The sequence below is a fragment of the Ambystoma mexicanum genome, chromosome 10, assembly GCF_040938575.1.
Source record: "Ambystoma mexicanum isolate Mex_15411 chromosome 10, UKY_AmexF1_1, whole genome shotgun sequence".
Taxonomy (NCBI): domain Eukaryota; kingdom Metazoa; phylum Chordata; class Amphibia; order Caudata; family Ambystomatidae; genus Ambystoma; species Ambystoma mexicanum.
Genome location: NC_090932.1, coordinates 67989620 through 68008310, shown reverse-complemented (window position 1 = coordinate 68008310; position 18691 = coordinate 67989620). Strand labels below are relative to the sequence as shown.

General features: G+C 44.6%; 1 protein-coding gene across 7 annotated transcripts in view; it reads left to right on the top strand.

The window, feature by feature from the left end:
* The window catches only part of LOC138491156 (mucin-2-like), a 595603-nt gene that overhangs the window by 559232 nt on the left and 17680 nt on the right, over window positions 1–18691 (top strand). For 5 of the 7 annotated variants that reach the window (XM_069617516.1, XM_069617520.1, XM_069617515.1 and 2 more), the window contains 2 exons: window positions 1211–1528; window positions 6967–7061. In XM_069617516.1, the coding sequence (XP_069473617.1) occupies window positions 1211–1528; window positions 6967–7061 (413 nt within the window). The remainder of the gene's footprint in view (window positions 1–1210; window positions 1529–6966; window positions 7062–18691) is intronic. The other 2 variants (XM_069617519.1, XM_069617518.1) reach the window with 1 other exon arrangement.

The window sequence follows — 18691 nt, the reverse complement described above, 5'->3', positions numbered from 1 at the left end:
GGGCCAAGGGGAAAAGCTCGGGGCACAAACTCCACCCATTAGATATTGCGATCGTGGTTCAGACTTCTGAGATCCGATGAGATGGGACCAAGTAACAAGGAGTCTGGAGGCACACAACGAAGCACGGATAAGAAAATTATGGGGCGCCTTTCTTTTGTCACTGAGGCCTGCATACGGCCCAAAGTTCATGCAATGGGGAGGAAGTACATGACAGGCATGCTGGCAACAGATACTTCTAGCACTACAATCCTTCAAAGGATGTTTTGTACCAGTACATATCTTAGAATGCAAAACATTGGATGACCACCTCTCACCTTGCCCCAAGCCAAATGGCGAAGGCACCACACAGCTGAGCTGCCACCATTGACTGACTACAACTTTGGCGCCCACACCTGCAACAGCAGTCTAGATGGAAATTGCCACCAGCTCCCTATCAATGATCCAGACTGCCTGATGATTGTGACAGGTAGGTCTTGAGAGCCACGGTTGTGATTCATGCCTTGTAGTGGCACTTTGTTCCTTTCTGTCGAGCCATTTCTGTTTAAGGCTGCCCATGTCAGAGTACAAGTTGTCATTATTGATGGGTTTTCCTTTAAGGGGGTAAGCTAAAGAATTTATCAGAGACATGCCATTGCAGCCATCAAAGTTCAGAATTGGAAGGGCGTCCATCCAAATCATGCACTAACAGGTGCGTATTGTTCAGCAAAACTAGATTGCTGTCTGGGATAATGAAAGCCTGCCCATTTCGTTTCTTTTTTTTTTAAACAAGCAATAAAATCAGATAACCTTCCAAAATGCTGCACATGTTTCTATTCTGTGCCACCACCATCCACTAAAGGAAGATAGAATAGCCCAGAGTGGACCATTATGTCATGGCGGATGCTTAGTGCCATATTCCAGCAGATCATACCGTTTGCCAGCTTTACAATGGCTTTCACTAATGCCTTTGTGGCACATTTAGTATAATGTGATAGGCAAAATGTAAATGTATCATTTAAAAAATAAATAAACCAAGTTGATATCTCAATGTCATATGTCAGACATATTTGTATGGAAGCAACGATTTTGTTAGGGAATTGTCTACTAGGTACCAATTAAGACACATGCCACAATATATTTGCTCCACTTTTGACCCAGAGCAAAACTGTGCACTATTGCCCCTTAACAATTGAGCAAATGACAAACAAAAGGCTCTTCTTGATTCATACAGAAACTGCAGTGAGTCAAGGGAATACTACAACCAAGGTCCCAATTCCAGAGAAGACAGCGGCAGCCACCCAAGCCTTATCGGATAGCAGCATCACAAGTGCTTCTCTCCTTCTGACAAGCGTTGGAATGTTGTCCACCCTTCTTGTATTCGGCATGCCGACAACGTCTCCAGCAATGATTCCCGGGACAGAGAAAAGCGCAACCACAAAACAGATGTTGATCACACCCATTACCAGGAGAACCAGCACCAAAAAAAGGAACCCGAAAACCAAAACCACCACCAGAAAAACAACCAGCAGCAAAACCACTGCCCAAAAAGGTACAGAGAAAACTACTGTTATTTCAGTTGCAACATTATTCAAAGGAATATAGTCTACATTACAAAGCATGATACAACGTAACAGCTGAGGATTTCTGCAAACAACTCAGTTACACTCTGACCACTAGCACATCTCAGTTACACTCTGACCCTAGCACATCTCAGATCTCAGTTACACTCTGACCCCTAGCACAACTCAGTTACACTCTGACCACTAGCACATCTCAGTTACACTCTGACCCCTAGCACATCACAGATCTCAGTTACACTCTGACCCCTAGCACACTCTGACCGCTAGCACATCTCAGTTCCACTCTGACCACTAGCACATCTCAGTTAAATGGAAAATCAGGAATGACTTTCATTAAAGGATCAAGTAAGTTCCTGTCATACATAATTGAGTTATCTCGGTGGCCATCCTGAGGTTTCTTTTACCCAACACAAAAGCTAAGAATTCCAATAGTTATAGGTTTTGCCAGGCTGTTCTGGTCCAGAATGTTGAGGTAGACCAGATTGCAGAATGCCTGCAGAAGCCATTGAAATACTCATGGTGACTTTGCCACCGTTTTGATAAGGAGCAGATGGATTTTTGTCCATATGTCCTGCTAACATTGATCACCTCGATAGCTCAGCGGCAACATGCTCGCCTTGGAAGCAAGACGACGCTGAGCACCACAGGTTCAATCCCCGGGTCCGCACTTAGAAACCTCCGGGTATTAAGCGCGTAATAACTTATAAATAACATATCATATCACCTCTGTAGTAATGGCTTTTAGTGTGGAGTTGCGCATCTGTACCCTTCTTTCTTAGGATCATGGTGTGCGGGTCGGGGAAATGTGCTACCGGGGTCAGAAAATGAGTCAGGGGAGAACAAGGAGGAACTAAGGTTACTGGGGTGCCTTTGTCCAGTACACAGGGGAGTGGTGGTGTCAGGGTAAACTGTCATGGGCAATCTTCTCCATTGGGTGTCATGGGGATGGACATTCGAGTGGGCAGGATCTTGAAGAAAGTCTGGAGGTACTGGTAGGACTCTGAAAGGTGTGGAGACGATGACAGTATAATGAGTGCTGGCAGGAACACGTGATGATGATGGGATGCTGGGGTGGGAGCTATGGAATACTGGGGCAGAAGTATTGCCCCCGCGTGGGTGTTTCCTTGATACTACAGTGCACATCAGTAGAGGTCACACCTGATAGTGGCCCAAGGGCTTCATGCTCACAATTGACCTGTGCAGCCAACTCCCTATGCAACTTATGCATAGGCTTCCTTAACAGGCGCACATTGTTCTTTAGGAGGCGCGCATGCGGCTTTAATCTGCATAGTTCAGTTAAAGTCCTCTGCAATCAAGAGCATGGGGGGCAGGGGCAGCCTTGAAGGTGCCCGGCTTCTTGTGGGCCCCTGAACATCCTTGTTCTTCATTTTGCGGTCATTCCTGAACTTCCTAAACCGCTGAGGTCATAGGCAGGTTCTCTTGCTCCTTTCCCCAGACAATGGGGTCACCCACCGGCTTACTGCACACTTCTTCCACCTCCACTCCAATATGGAGATCATAGGTAGGTAGTTATGAGCCATGACATTTCTGCCGTTCCATGCTGCCATCCAGTTGCAATGCCTCCACGCCCGGTTCAGTATTGGGATCTCTGTGACAAGGACTGGAGAATAAGGACTGTTACATCTTAATATCCACATACAAGCCAATACCTACATCTGTTGGATCAGCCAATCGATTCTTTCTGTCCTTTATTGCATTCATTTTTTCTCCTTTCTCTGCATTTTGGTGTCTGTTGAACACCTTCTACCTATCATGACTAACCGCAAATATTGTGTGTTTTTATGTATACATACATGAGCAATTGCTTCGGTTAACTTTATCGGTGCTTTCAATATTGTTTGTTGTTTTCTGTTCTGAAGGCTTCACATGAACTTAATTATTAATTTTTTTATTGTAATTCTGCTTCTTACAAAATAAAATGTAACCCCTGTATTCTGACAGGGTTTCTGAATTAATTGGATGTGTGATTTATATTGCTTTTGACACAAGATGGCTACACCTTGGAGTCAGGTTGTCCCTTTCATTGAATGCGGGACACCAGAATAGGTTGGCATTTAATGCTTAAACAAGTTCCAGCTTGGCTGATCAACGAAATGCTTAGAATTTAATTTTGCCACACAATGTTTTGGGCTAGAAAAGAAATTTCCTGGCAGGGCACTCTTTCTTTTTTGCCTTCCACCCAGACGAGATCCAGTGGGTATAGCTGGGATGTTGGCACGAAAGAAAAGAAACACGCAGCATGTTCATATCATGGGCACTAAACAATGGTAAGAGTAGAACACATAGCGCTGTACTGCCATACACATTCCTACAAAGCCAGTAGAACATGCACTAGTTTACATTGGGGTTAAAACAGGAAAGAGACCCAACGTACATCACAGTGTTTATGGGAAAGAATCGAACAGATATTGCCTTGCGCCACTTAATTGATGGCTTCCAAAGCGTACATCCTTTTCACAGGTTTACCACCACACTGGCAACGATGAGTGCATCAGTGAAGGTGCAGGTGCTTTAAACCCACAGGTCAAAAGAAAACTCAACTGGTTCAGGTGTTAAGTGCACTCTATACTGAACACACTCCCTCCAATGGCGCACCATTTTAATATCTTGTTAGGTTACAGTAGTTGAGTGCACCATAAAAAGTTTAGAATAAAAGAATTTTAAAAACTGCCCGCGGTGCCGTTCTGTTTGACCTCATTTTATGCATGCAGAACCAGTATTTTATTTATTTATTTCATTTGTTGACAGCGCCCAAACCCGTAAGTATCACGGTGCTGGTCACTTAGGAACATGGGAAGAATATGGTACATAGACAGGACAGTAAATGTTACAGAGAGACAGGTAGGGTCCAGGGGGTGCCCCAAAACAGTACATTGGCATAGACAAAAAATAGGGTATACAAAAACACCAGAATACATGCTGTTCTGCCTACTGTAGACTCACAAAACTAACGCTTCTGTGGACGATGGGACTCTGATTGCCAGCTGATTGAAGAATTCACTAGGATAGAACCCTGGTTCCCATTTGATTGTGGGGTTACCCACGATGAGCACTGTGACCTCTGGTCCACCAAGACTATGGGAAATAGCAGGCCTCTGAACACTCATGTGTCTGGGCATGCTACTTACTTGTGCATGCATGGTGGCCACGGCATGCAGGTGCAAGCTCCATGTGTTTAGTGACCAGTGCAGGTGCTTCAACCCTTGTCGAATGACAAGAAGAACCCTAGTGGTGAAATAACGGGGAGACTCTTGCACAGCTGCATCTGCCGTGTATCAAAGATACATTGGGTCATAATAGAGGTGTGATCAAGTGCAGTACTATGCTTCCCATGGGTCCTTAACTAATCAAACTTAGTTCCTGGGATACAGCATCCTGCTCGCTTCATGGCAAGTTTAGTTCAAGGGATATAGTGCTCTGCTCGCTTCTTCTAAGTCTTACTCATAGGGGTATGGCACACTTCTTGCTTCTGGACAGTCTACATCCTAGGTATACAGCACCCTGCTCACTCCTTGCAAGTGTCTTTGGAATAATGTACTGTATTCGCTTCCTGAAAGTCCCAGTTCTAGGGTGACGGCACCCTGCTCACTCCTTGTAACTGTCACTCTTAGGGATACAGCACCCTGCTCACTTCATGAAACTCTCAGCCTTAGGGAGATAGCACTCTGCTTGCTTCCTGAAAGTCTACGTCTTAGGGATAGAGCACCCTGCCCCCTTCATGAAACTCTCAGTCTTAGGGATATTTCACCCTACTGGCACTCCTACCATCAAGTATTTCTCACCCTTGCTCATTGTCTTTAGCAGACCTAGGTATTTTTACACTCTGGCTGTGGGTTTCTCCCTTGGCAGTCCTAAATTATGCTAACACACTCCTACCAGCAGACATTCTCGCCGGCTTACCGCGATTTACCTTTGTTGGCAGTACTGAATACCATTAATTCACCAACCAGAGCAACACTCAGAACAGCATCTATTTCTTCCTCCCTGCTTGCATTTTTTCCAGGCTGTGATATTGTCACCCCCAGCCAACGGTTATCCTCCTAAACCACTGCTGAAATATCTGGTTAGTAGATCGCCAAGTTTGGGTTACCATCTTTCTCCGTCACTGAAATAGATCGCGAATGGTCCAAGTCAGCTATCGGGCACTCACAGATGCAGCTCTCTCCAGGACAGCATTTTACCATCTTCATTCCTGTCCTCCAACTTGTGCCCAGTCTATGACAACTCCTAAAGACTCCTGAGCTATTTTAGAGGCTCTCAATTACTTTGATTGTACAATAAATCTTGAGCAAGAGTGGTTGGTTATTTTCTTTGTTTCCCCAGCGGGCATTTTCCATTCTATACTTATCAGCTGATGCTGGTTATGGTGTTCCTATGAATAATTGCCAACAAATAGGTTTGGCGGAGTGGTAAAAGTGCAGGAAAAAGTGCTGGTAAATGTGTCACTGGCACAAACTATAGATTTGCTTGTGGGGGTGAGGGGGTTTACCTGATTTACCTCCAGTCAACAGCTGGAAGTAAATCAGGCCCCCACTAAAACCTGCCAGAATTACTGGCACCAGTAATACTGGTGCAGATAATTCATGTAATTCCTGACATGAGTCCATGGAATGGTGAATTACCGGCATTCCCGCCACCTGTAATATCCCGGAAATACCGTGGGAATGATAATTCAGTTTGCCAGGATCTATACCGGCAGGATAATGGCAACCTTGTGATGGCCCCCACTATCCACTATCTTATAGTCAGGTGGAAGGGGAGGTCTGCTCCCGCCTGACTGTGCCATTTCCAAGTGGCTCCAGAGCAAGGTATGGTTTTCTTTTCCCACAGCTCTGCAGACTGGACAGATCTCTGTCTGAAAGCAATTATCTTTCAAACAAACTGTCAGGGGACAATTCAGTAGGAAAGGGATCCTATTTTTGAGAAAGGTTTTGAGCACTATGTCCTTTTGGCACTAAGATACGCAAAGGCCTGGGACAGAAGGAAGGGTTCTGGAGAAATTCCCATTTATCTCTACCAGGCAGCAGATGGATTAGCGGGTGGGCAGCCCTCACTCCCAGAGACCCCCTACTCCCAAGATGAGCAGTATCTAAAGTGACTTGGCCACACCATACGAAAAAAACATAATGCTAAACCTTCCTCCCCAATATATGATGCAAATTGCTTCATGGACATTTGCAAAAAAATATCCTTTCTCTATTGCCCCCAGTACAGATAAAAAGCTGACTGCTCATATTGCACACTTTAATGGACCACATATATATAATCTTGGTGCTTTGTATGTAATAATTGCATATGAACTTCTTTGGGTATTTTAAGAGGAAGAAGCAAAATTAGAGATGCTAAACAACCTCTCATGTGTTCATCTCTCCTTCCTTCATTACAGTCAGACACGCCCCAGTGATCATTCTGCGACTGGAGCTCCTAAGAAAGCTGCCAATTATGAGCATGTTGGAAATTGAGCAGCAGCTTTTGGAGAAGGTGAGTGTGGCATGACTCTGTGTTAACCCTTACACGACCGATAAAGGGTGAGAGTTTCACACATGTTGGTAACCTCAACTATGTATACCAAAAATGTATTGGAACAATTTCAAATGGAATAATGTCCCTCTAGCAGATTTGACATGAAAGTCCGGAATATCTCATCTCCTTCTTCAGCCGCTCTCTCTACACACCCTCAGGCCCATTGCAGGGTATATTCCCGTCCACTTTGCATATGTATCTGCCCAACCTGACGCTGTGATAAAAGACAGTCCAGTTTCAGCTGATCAGAATTAATTATGAAAATCCTCATGTTCCGCACTCAGGATTCATTCGGAGTAGTGGTCGTATTTTTCAAGATGTACTTGTACTATTAACGTTCTTTAAATAGATAGTCGTTGGTGAGAGTGTTTTGTTTTTATTTCCTAAAAATGTTTCAGGTTCACATTCTGATAAGGGACATTGGACGTCATACCCCTGATTACTGCTGAAACCATTCTTACACTTCCAATCAATTTCCTCACAGCCATGGTTACATTTCTGAGGTGAGGTTTGCCTCATTAATGTCTTTCCTGATTCATGCATCTGATTGTGGCTTTAGCCCATGGTGATTTGACAATTTTCGTTCCTGATTCATGCGTCACAGGGTGGCTACAGCAAACAGTGATTTGAGCAATGTCTTTCCCGATTCACGCGTCTGAGGGTGGCTATAGCACACATTGATTTGACCAATGTCTTTCCTGATTCATGCGTCTGAGGGTGGCTATAGCAAACAGTGAATTGACCACTGTCTTTCCCAATTCATGCATCTGAGTGTGGCTATAGCCCATGGTGATTTGACCAATGTCTTTCCTGATTCATGCGTCTGAGGGTGGCTATAGCAAACAGTGATTTGACCACTGTCTTTCCCGATTCATGCATCTAAGTGTGGCTATAGCCCATGGTGATTGACCAATGTCTTTCCTGATTAATGTGTATGAGAGTACCTATAGCCCATGGTGATTTGAGCAATGTCTTTCCTGAGTCATGCGTCAGAGGGTGGCTATAGCAAACAGTGATTTGACCACTGTCTTTCCCGATTCATGCATCTGAGTGTGGCTATAGCCCATGGTGATTTGGCCAATGTCTTTCCTCATTCATGCATCTGAGGGTGGCTATAGCAAACAGTGATTTGACCACTGTCTTTCCCGATTCATGCATCTGAGTGTGGCTATAGCCCATGGTGATTTGACCAATGTCTTTCCTGATTCATGCGTCTGAGGGTGGCTATAGCAAACAGTGATTTGACCACTCTCTTTCCCGATTCATGCATCTGAGTGTGGCTATAGCCCATGGTGATTGACCACTGTCTTTGCCGATTCATGCGTCTGAGCGTGGCTATAGCCCATAGTGATTTGACCAATTTATTTCCATATTCATGCGTCAGAGGGTGGCTATAGCAAACAGTGATTTGACCACTCTCTTTCCCGATTCATGCATCTGAGTGTGGCTATAGCCCATGGTATGATATGATATGATATGATAGGTTATTTATATAATGGTGATTTGACTAATGTCTTTCCTGATTAATGCACCTGAGGGTGGATATAGCATACAGTGATTTGACCAATGTCTTCCCTGATTCATGCATCTGAGGGTCGCTATAGCACACAGTGATTTGCCCAATGTCATTACTGATTCATACGTCTGAGGATGGCTATAGCCCATGGTGATTGACCACTGTCTTTGCCGATTCATGCGTCTGAGCGTGGCTATAGCCCATGGTGATTTGGCCAATGTCTTTCCTGATTCATTCATCTGAGGGTGGCTATAGCCCCCAGTGATCTCACCAATGTCTTTCCTGATTTACGCGTCTGAAGATGGCTATAGTCCATGTTGATTTGACCAATGTCTTTCCTGATTCATGCATCTGAGGGTGGCTATAGCACACAGTGTTTTGACCACTGTTTTCCTGATTCATGCATCCGTGGGTGGCCATAGCCCACCATGATTTGCCCAATGTCTTTCCTGATTCATGTGTGTGAGAGTGGCTATAGCCCATTGCGATTTGACCAATGTCTTTCCTGATTAATGCATCTGAGGATGGCTATAACCCATCATGATTTGCCCAATGTCTTTCCTGATTCATGCATCTGAGTGTGGCTATAGCCCATGGTGATTTGACCAATGTCTTTCCTGATTAATGCGCATGAGAGAAGCTATAGCCCATGGAGATTTGACCGATGTTTTCGTGATCCATGCGTCTGAGGGTGGTTATAGCCCACAGTGATTTGACCAATGTCTTTCCTGATTCATGCATCTGAGGGTGGCTATAACACATGGTGATTTGACCAATGTCTTTCCTGATTCATGCGTCTGAGGGTGGCCATAGCACATGGTGTTTTCAGCAATGTATTTCCCGATTCATGCATCTGAGAGTGGCTATAGCACACAGTGATTTGACCAATTTCTTTCTTGATTCATGCGTCTGAGGGTGGCTATAGCAAACAGTGATTTGACCACTGTCTTTCCCAATTCATGCATCTCAGTGTGGCTAAAGCACATGGTGATTTGACCAATGTCTTTCCTGATTCATGCGTCTGAGGGTGGCTATAGCAAACAGTGATTTGACCACTGTCTTTCCCAACCATAGCCTACGGTGATTGACCAACGTCTCTCCTGATTATTGTGTATGAGAGTAGCTATAGCCCATGGTGATCTGACCAATGTCTTTCCTGATTCATGCGTCTGAGGGTGGCTATAGCACACAGTGATTTGACCAATGTCTTTCCTCAGTCATGCGTCAGAGGGTGGCAATAGCAAACAGTGATTTGAGCAATGTCTTTCCTGAGTCATGCGTTAGAGGTTGGCTATAGCAAACAGTGATTTCACCACTGTCTTTCCGGATTCATGCATCTGAGTGTGGCTATAGCCCATGGTGATTTGGCCAATGTCTTTCCTCATTCATGCATCTCAGGGTGGCTATAGCACACAGTGATTTGACCAATGTCTTTCCTGATTCATGCGTCATAGGGTGGCTATAGCCCATGGTGATTTTACCAATTTCTTTCCAGATTCATGCGTCAGAGGGTGGCCATAGCAAACAGTGATTTGACCACTGTCTTTCCCGATTCATGCATCTGAGTGTGATTATAGTCCATGGTGATTTGACTAATGTCTTTCCTGATTAATGCATCTGAGGGTGGATATAGCACACAGTGATTTGACCACTGCTTTTCTGATTCATGCATCTGAGTGTGGCTATAGCCCATGGTGATTTGACCAATTTCTTTCCTGATTATTGTGTCACAGGGTGGCTATAGCACACAGTGATTTGAGCAATGTCTTTCCTGATTCACACGTCTGAGGGTGGCTATAGCACACATCGATTTGACCAATGTCTTTCCTGATTAATGCATCTCAGTATGGCTATAACACATGGTGATTTGACCAATGTCTTTCCTGATTCATGTGTCTGAGGGTGGCCATAGCACACAGTGATTTGACCAATTTCTTTCTTGATTCATGCGTCTGAGGGTGGCTATAGCAAACAGTGATTTGACCACTGTCTTTCCCAATTCATGCATCTCAGTGTGGCTAAAGCACATGGTGATTTGACCAATGTCTTTCCTGATTCATGCGTCTGAGGGTGGCTATAGCAAACAGTGATTTGACCACTGTCTTTCCCAACCATAGCCTATGGTGATTGACCAACGTCTCTCCTGATTATTGTGTATGAGAGTAGCTATAGCCCATGGTGATTTGACCAATGTCTTTCTTGATTCATGCGTCTGAGGGTGGCTATAGCACACAGTGATTTGACCAATGTCTTTCCTCAGTCATGCGTTAGAGGGTGGCTATAGCAAACACTGATTTGAGCAATGTCTTTCCTGAGTCATGCGTTAGAGGTTGGCTATAGCAAACAGTGATTTCACCACTGTCGTTCCGGATTCATGCATCTGAGTGTGGCTATAGCCCATGGTGATTTGACTAATGTCTTTCCTGATTCATGCATCTCAGGGTGGCTATAGCACACAGTGATTCGACCAATATCTTTCCTGATTCATGCGTCATAGGGTGGCCATAGCAAACAGTGATTTGACCACTGTCTTTCCCGATTCATGCATCTGAGTGTGACTATAGTCCATGGTGATTTGACTAATGTCTTTGCTGATTAATGCATCTGAGGGTGGATATAGCACACAGTGATTTGACCAATGTCTTTCCTGATTCATGCGTCTGAGGTTGACCATTGCCCATGGTGATTTGACCAATGTCTTTCCTGATTCATGTGTCTCAGGGTCGCTATAGCACACAGTGATTTGACCAATGTCATTACTGATTCATACGTCTGAGGATGGCTATAGCACATGGTGATTTGACCAATGTCTTTCCTGATTCATGCGTCTGATGGTGGTTATAGCACACAGTGATTTGACCAATGTCTTTCCTGATTCATATATCAGAGGGTGGCTATAGCACACAGCGATTTGACCAATGTCTTTCCCGATTCATTCATCTGAGTGTGGCTATAGCCCATGGTGATTTGGCCAATGTATTTCCTCATTCATGCATCTGAGGGTGGCTATTGCACAAAGTGATTTGACCAATGTCTTTCCTGATTCATGCGTCTGAGGGTGGCTATAGCAAACAGTGATTTGACCACTGTCTTTCCCGATTCATGCATCTGAGTGTGGCCATAGCCCATGGTGATTGACTAATGTCTCTCCTGATTAATGTGTATGAGAGTAGCTATAGCCCATGGTGATTTGACCAATGTCTTTCCTGATTCCTGCGTCAGAGGGTGGCTATAGCACACAGTGATTTGAGTAATGTCTTTCCTGAGTCATGCGTTAGAGGTTGGCTATAGCAAACATTGATTTGACCAACAGTGATTTGACCACTGTCTTTCCCGATTCATGCATCTCAGCGTGGCTATAGCCCATGGTAATTTGACCAATGTCTTTCCTGATTCATGCGTCTGAGGGAGGCTATAGCAAACATTGATTTGACCACTGTCTTTCCCAATTCATGCATCTGAGTGTGGCTATAGTCCATGGTGATTGACCAATGTCTCTCCTGATCAATGTGTATGAGAGTTGCTATAGCCCATGGTGATTTGACCAATGTCTTTCCTGATTCATGCGTTAGAGGGTGGCTATAGCAAACAGTGATTTGAGCAATGTTTTTCCTGAGTCATGCGTTAGAGGTTGGCTATAGAAAACAGTGATTTGTCCACTGTCTTTCCCGATTCATGCATCTGAGTGTGGCTATAGCCCATGGTGATTTGGCTAATGTCTTTCCTCATTCATGCATCTGAGGGTGGCTATAGCACACAGTGATTTGACCAATGTCTTTCCTGATTCATGCGTCAGAGGGTGGCTACAGCAAACAGTGATTTGACCAACAGTGATTTGACCACTGTCTTTCCCGATTCATGCATCTCAGCGTGGCTATAGCCCATGGCGACTTTACCAATTTCTTTCCAGATTCATGCGTCAGAGAGTGGCTATAGCAAATAGTGATTTGACCACTGTCTTTCCCCATTCATGCATCTGAGTGTGACTATAGCCCATGGTGATTTGACTAATGTCTTTCCTGATTAATGCATCTGAGGGTGGATATAGCACACAGTGATTTGACCAATGTCTTTCCTGATTCATATGTCAGAGGGTGGCTATAGCACACAGCGATTTGACCGATGTCTTTCCCGATTCATGCATCTGAGTGTGGCTATAGCCCTTGGTGATTTGACCAATGTCTTTCCTGATTCATGCGTCTGAGGGTGGCTATAACAAACAGTGATTTGACCACTGTCTTTCCCGATTCATGCATCTGAGTGTGGCTGAAGCCCATGGTGATTTGACCAATGTCTTTCCTAATTCATGCGTCTGAGGGTGGCTATAGCACACAGTGATTTGACCAATGTCTTTCCTCAGTCATGCGTTAGAGGGTGGCTATAGCAAACAGTGATTTGAGCAATGTTTTTCCTGAGTCATGCGTTAGAGGTTGGCTATAGCAAACAGTGATTTGTCCACTGTCTTTCCTGATTCATGCATCTGAGTGTGGCTATAGCCCATGGTGATTTGGCCAATGTCTTTCCTCATTCATGCATCTGAGGGTGGCTATAGCACACAGTGATTTGACCAATGTCTTTCCTGATTCATGCCTCAGAGGGTGGCTATAGCAAACAGTGATTTGACCACTGTCTTTCCCGATTCATGCATCTGAGTGTGGCTATAGCCCATGGTGATTGACCAATGTCTTTCCTGATTCATGCGTCTGAGGGTGGCTATAGCAAACAGTGATTTGACCACTGTATTTCCCAATTCATGCATCTGAGTGTGGCTATAGTCCATGGTGATTGACCAATGTCTCTACTGATTAATGTGTATGAGAGTTGCTATAGCCCATGGTGATTTGACCAATGTCTTTCCTGATTCATGCGTCTGAGGGTGGCTATAGCACACAGTGATTTGACCAATGTCTTTCCTCAGTCATGCGTTAGAGGGTGGCTATAGCAAACAGTGATTTGAGCAATGTTTTTCCTGATTCATGCGTTAGAGTTTGGCTATAGCAAACAGTGATTTGACCACTGTCTTTCCCGATTCATGCATCTCAGCGTGGCTATAGCCCATGGTGATTTGACCAATGTCTTTCCTGATTCATGCGTTAGAGGGTGGCTATAGCAAACAGTGATTTGAGCAATGTTTTTCCTGAGTCATGCGTTAGAGGTTGGCTATAGAAAACAGTGATTTGTCCACTGTCTTTCCCGATTCATGCATCTGAGTGTGGCTATAGCCCATGGTGATTTGGCTAATGTCTTTCCTCATTCATGCATCTGAGGGTGGCTATAGCACACAGTGATTTGACCAATGTCTTTCCTGATTCATGCGTCAGAGGGTGGCTACAGCAAACAGTGATTTGACCAACAGTGATTTGACCACTGTCTTTCCCGATTCATGCATCTCAGCGTGGCTATAGCCCATGGCGACTTTACCAATTTCTTTCCAGATTCATGCGTCAGAGAGTGGCTATAGCAAATAGTGATTTGACCACTGTCTTTCCCCATTCATGCATCTGAGTGTGACTATAGCCCATGGTGATTTGACTAATGTCTTTCCTGATTAATGCATCTGAGGGTGGATATAGCACACAGTGATTTGACCAATGTCTTTCCTGATTCATATGTCAGAGGGTGGCTATAGCACACAGCGATTTGACCGATGTCTTTCCCGATTCATGCATCTGAGTGTGGCTATAGCCCATGGTGATTTGACCAATGTCTTTCCTGATTCATGCGTCTGAGGGTGGCTATAACAAACAGTGATTTGACCACTGTCTTTCCCGATTCATGCATCTGAGTGTGGCTGAAGCCCATGGTGATTTGACCAATGTCTTTCCTAATTCATGCGTCTGAGGGTGGCTATAGCACACAGTGATTTGACCAATGTCTTTCCTCAGTCATGCGTTAGAGGGTGGCTATAGCAAACAGTGATTTGAGCAATGTTTTTCCTGAGTCATGCGTTAGAGGTTGGCTATAGCAAACAGTGATTTGTCCACTGTCTTTCCCGATTCATGCATCTGAGTGTGGCTATAGCCCATGGTGATTTGGCCAATGTCTTTCCTCATTCATGCATCTGAGGGTGGCTATAGCACACAGTGATTTGACCAATGTCTTTCCTGATTCATGCCTCAGAGGGTGGCTATAGCAAACAGTGATTTGACCACTGTCTTTCCCGATTCATGCATCTGAGTGTGGCTATAGCCCATGGTGATTGACCAATGTCTTTCCTGATTCATGCGTCTGAGGGTGGCTATAGCAAACAGTGATTTGACCACTGTATTTCCCAATTCATGCATCTGAGTGTGGCTATAGTCCATGGTGATTGACCAATGTCTCTACTGATTAATGTGTATGAGAGTTGCTATAGCCCATGGTGATTTGACCAATGTCTTTCCTGATTCATGCGTCTGAGGGTGGCTATAGCACACAGTGATTTGACCAATGTCTTTCCTCAGTCATGCGTTAGAGGGTGGCTAAAGCAAACAGTGATTTGAGCAATGTTTTTCCTGATTCATGCGTTAGAGTTTGGCTATAGCAAACAGTGATTTGTCCACTGTCTGTCCCGATTCATGCATCTGAGTGTGGCTATAGCCCATGGTGATTTGGCCAATGTCTTTCCTCATTCATGCATCTGAGGGTGGCTATAGCAAACAGTGATTTGACCACTGTCTTTCCCGATTCATGCATCTGAGTGTGACTATAGCCCATGGTGATTTGACTAATGTCTTTCCTGATTAATGCATCTGAGGGCGGATATAGCACACAGTGATTTGACCAATGTCTTTCCTGATTCATGCGTCTGAGGTTGGCCATTGCCCATGGTGATTTGACCGATGTCTTTCCTGATTCATGTGTCAGAGGGTGGCTATAGCACGGAGCGATTTGACCAATGTCTTTCCTGATTCATGCATCTGAGGGTGGCTATAGTACACCGTGATTCAACCAATGTCTTTCCCGATTCATGCATCTGAGCGTGGCTATAGCCCACAGTGATTTGATTAATGTCTTTCCTGATTCATGTACCTGAGTTTGGCTATTGCCCGTGGTGATTTGACCAATGTCTTTCCAATTAATACGTCTGAGAGTGGCTCTAGTGCATGGAGATTTGACCAATATATTTCCTGATTCATGCATCTGAGGGTGGCTATGGCCCACAGTGATTTGACCAATGTTTCTCCAGATTCATGCATCTCAGGGTGACTCTAGCTCGTGGATATTTGACCGATGTCTTTCCCGATTCATGAGGGTGGCTCTAGCCCATGGTGATTTTACCTTTGTAAAATAAAAACAATCCGTCCTGGAACATGAACATAGGAACTGGAAGGTAAATTCCCTTATTGCTGTCAAAGTAGACGAGCACAAAGTTTCTGCCATCGATCTACCAAATGTCACCGCCAAGCCTGCTCTTCTTGAAGAATGCGACTGTCATACTGTGGTCTAGGTCCAACTTCTAGGAGTCAACAGCTGTTGCAGAATGGAAACTGGAAGATATCGTGGCTTTACTCGTAAGTTTCATTGACTCCATCAGCAACTTCTTTCATTTCTTAAGTTTTTCTGAACAGCAACCATTTGACCAAGAGGTGGAAGTTTTAAAAGGAGTCTTACCAGACATTTGGGTCGACCTACTACCTTCCATAATGTCTCCTTGTCTTCTTCTTGATGTTCAGGGCTATTGCTTGTTTTTGTGTGGGGGTATTACTGATAGAAAGGATGTATCAGTCTTATGGTCTGAACCCTCCCTTCTAACCCTCTCTTCTTTACCCTATCCCTTTGCAATATGCAATAATACATTCTTACCATTTTCCCTTCGTTAAGCTGGTCTGGTACAGGATTAGTTGTGGTCTGAACTGGGCCAAACAATTGGAATCTACCATGAATACTTTACTTTACTTTCCAACTTATACCGCGCAAGCAGATACCCGAAGTCTTAGGGCACACATGTAACAGACTGGACACAAGAACAATATAATGGAGGTAACAGTTAGTCCTCAGAACGGCAAATAATGGGACGAGCAGGCTTAACCAGGAATTAGCAGAATAATAGCGTTTTCAATTTCTTCTTGAAAATGTCAGTGGATTTAACCTCTCTTACGTCCATTGGGAGCGAGTTGCATGCTATTGGGCTGCTATACTAAAGGCTCCCTTGAGAGCTTTACTGGTTTTACAGCGGGGTGTTTTCAATTGATAGGTGTTATTTGATCTAAGAGACCTCGCGTTCTGTTTCTCCACTATACTCTCCCTCAGGTTGGCTGGCACACGACCCAAAAAAACATTTATAGGTAATCAAGAGCATTCTGAATTGGACTCTTGCCTTCGCTGGCAGCCAATGCAGACTCTGCCTGGCCTCCTACACGTGGTCTCTCCATTTGAGGCCCTTAATCACCCTGACTGCACCATTCTGAAAGACCTGCAGAAGGTTTTTTTTTTCGGATTGTGGAATGCTAATAAGGAGACTACAGAAGTAAATCATTTTTGAACCTATTATGGCTCTCTCTATCGTCTCTGCATTGTTTTGCGAGATAAATGGATGCAGGTGGGTAAGTAGTTATATGTAGTAAGTTGATGCAGATACCAAATTACTCACTTGTGACTTCATGTTTAGATTCTGGTCAAATATTATACCTAGAGTTTTCACTTTCTTTTGCACCCTTAGCTTGCAATTGGCTATGATGAAGCTGTTAAACAGAGGACCCAACTTAGCCAGCTTGTTTTCAGGACCGACCACCATGAGTTCGGTTTTATCATTATTGAGAACAAGGCCATTTTGTACCATCCAAGTGTGGATGAGGTCATAGGCCTTGCTGATGTTACTTTCATCCATGCTATGTGACCTGGTTAAAGGGATGACACATTGGGTGTCATCAGCATAGTTTGGAAAAGTAATGCCATTCTGCACTGGGGGGTCGAAGAAGGGAACCATAAACATGTTATTCAGTGACGGAGAAACACATGCCCCCTGATGCATGCCATATACTAGCGATACTGGTTTGGCCTCAGCTTCTTCACTGGCTGTTCTGCATTGTCTTTCACTCAAGAAAGACCAATCCACTGTGCCGCCTGATCTGAGAATAAGGCGACATCTTTTAACTGAATTTTATACTCTTTCCCATATATCAAACCCCATTAAAGCTGAAGTACTGTTTGGCACCTTCAGAGGTTTAGGAATTGCACACCTCTGCTCATGTCTTGTGTAGTAGCCATTTCTAGCCTCTCCAGACCTCCAATGACGTGATTTGATCTTCATCCAGTGAGGAGACGTGTGTATCTCGACTGAGCAGGGCCATGTCTGTGCCTGTATCATGGAACACGCCACTAAAGAGAATAGTGACACTTTTATTGGACTCGGTTTGACTGTGAGCAGTAAAGTAGAAATCCTGACCTTTATTTGGGGAACCTGTTAGATTATCAAGAGTGTGGAGCAGCAGAGATTGAGAAAGTAGCTCAGAGTGGTGTGCCCTTCTCAGTGAAACACAGCCTCTGGAAGCCTCGTCCCGGGTTCTGTGCGCGGTTATAATATGTGTGGACAAGCTTTAATTGTGAGTCACTACAAGAGCCAACCCTCGTATATGCATGGAGCTTTGCACAATAAAATCTAACCTGCATTGAGAATCTCCTATGTGCCATCACCAGGAATGGGGAGAATCCCACAGGTTGCCGGGGGCAATTGTCACCTGGAAATGTGATATGGCTGGAACAAAATAACAGGGCCTGGAGCAGGCGCCTTGACAATATTTGATCTAGGGCCTCATTACGTGTTTGGAGGCAGCCATGCCGCTATTTGCGGCATGGCTGCCTCCAAACTCGGGTCCGGGTTCCCTGAATGGGGACTTACCGGGTCATTCTAACCTTGGAGGAACGGGCCTGTTATTAGCTCCCTGGTCCTTTAACGGCTCCTACTAAAGGACCTGGGAATGCGGCGGTAATGGGTTTATGGCACCGGCATCCTTATCAGTGCCGTTTTTCCCTTACAGCCGCACTCAGAATGCGGCCCCTAGTCTAGGAAGGACTACCAATGTTTTCATGATTTCAGGGACCTCCATACAAGGCCACTCTTTTGTTGATCGATCACCAACCATTTTCAGCG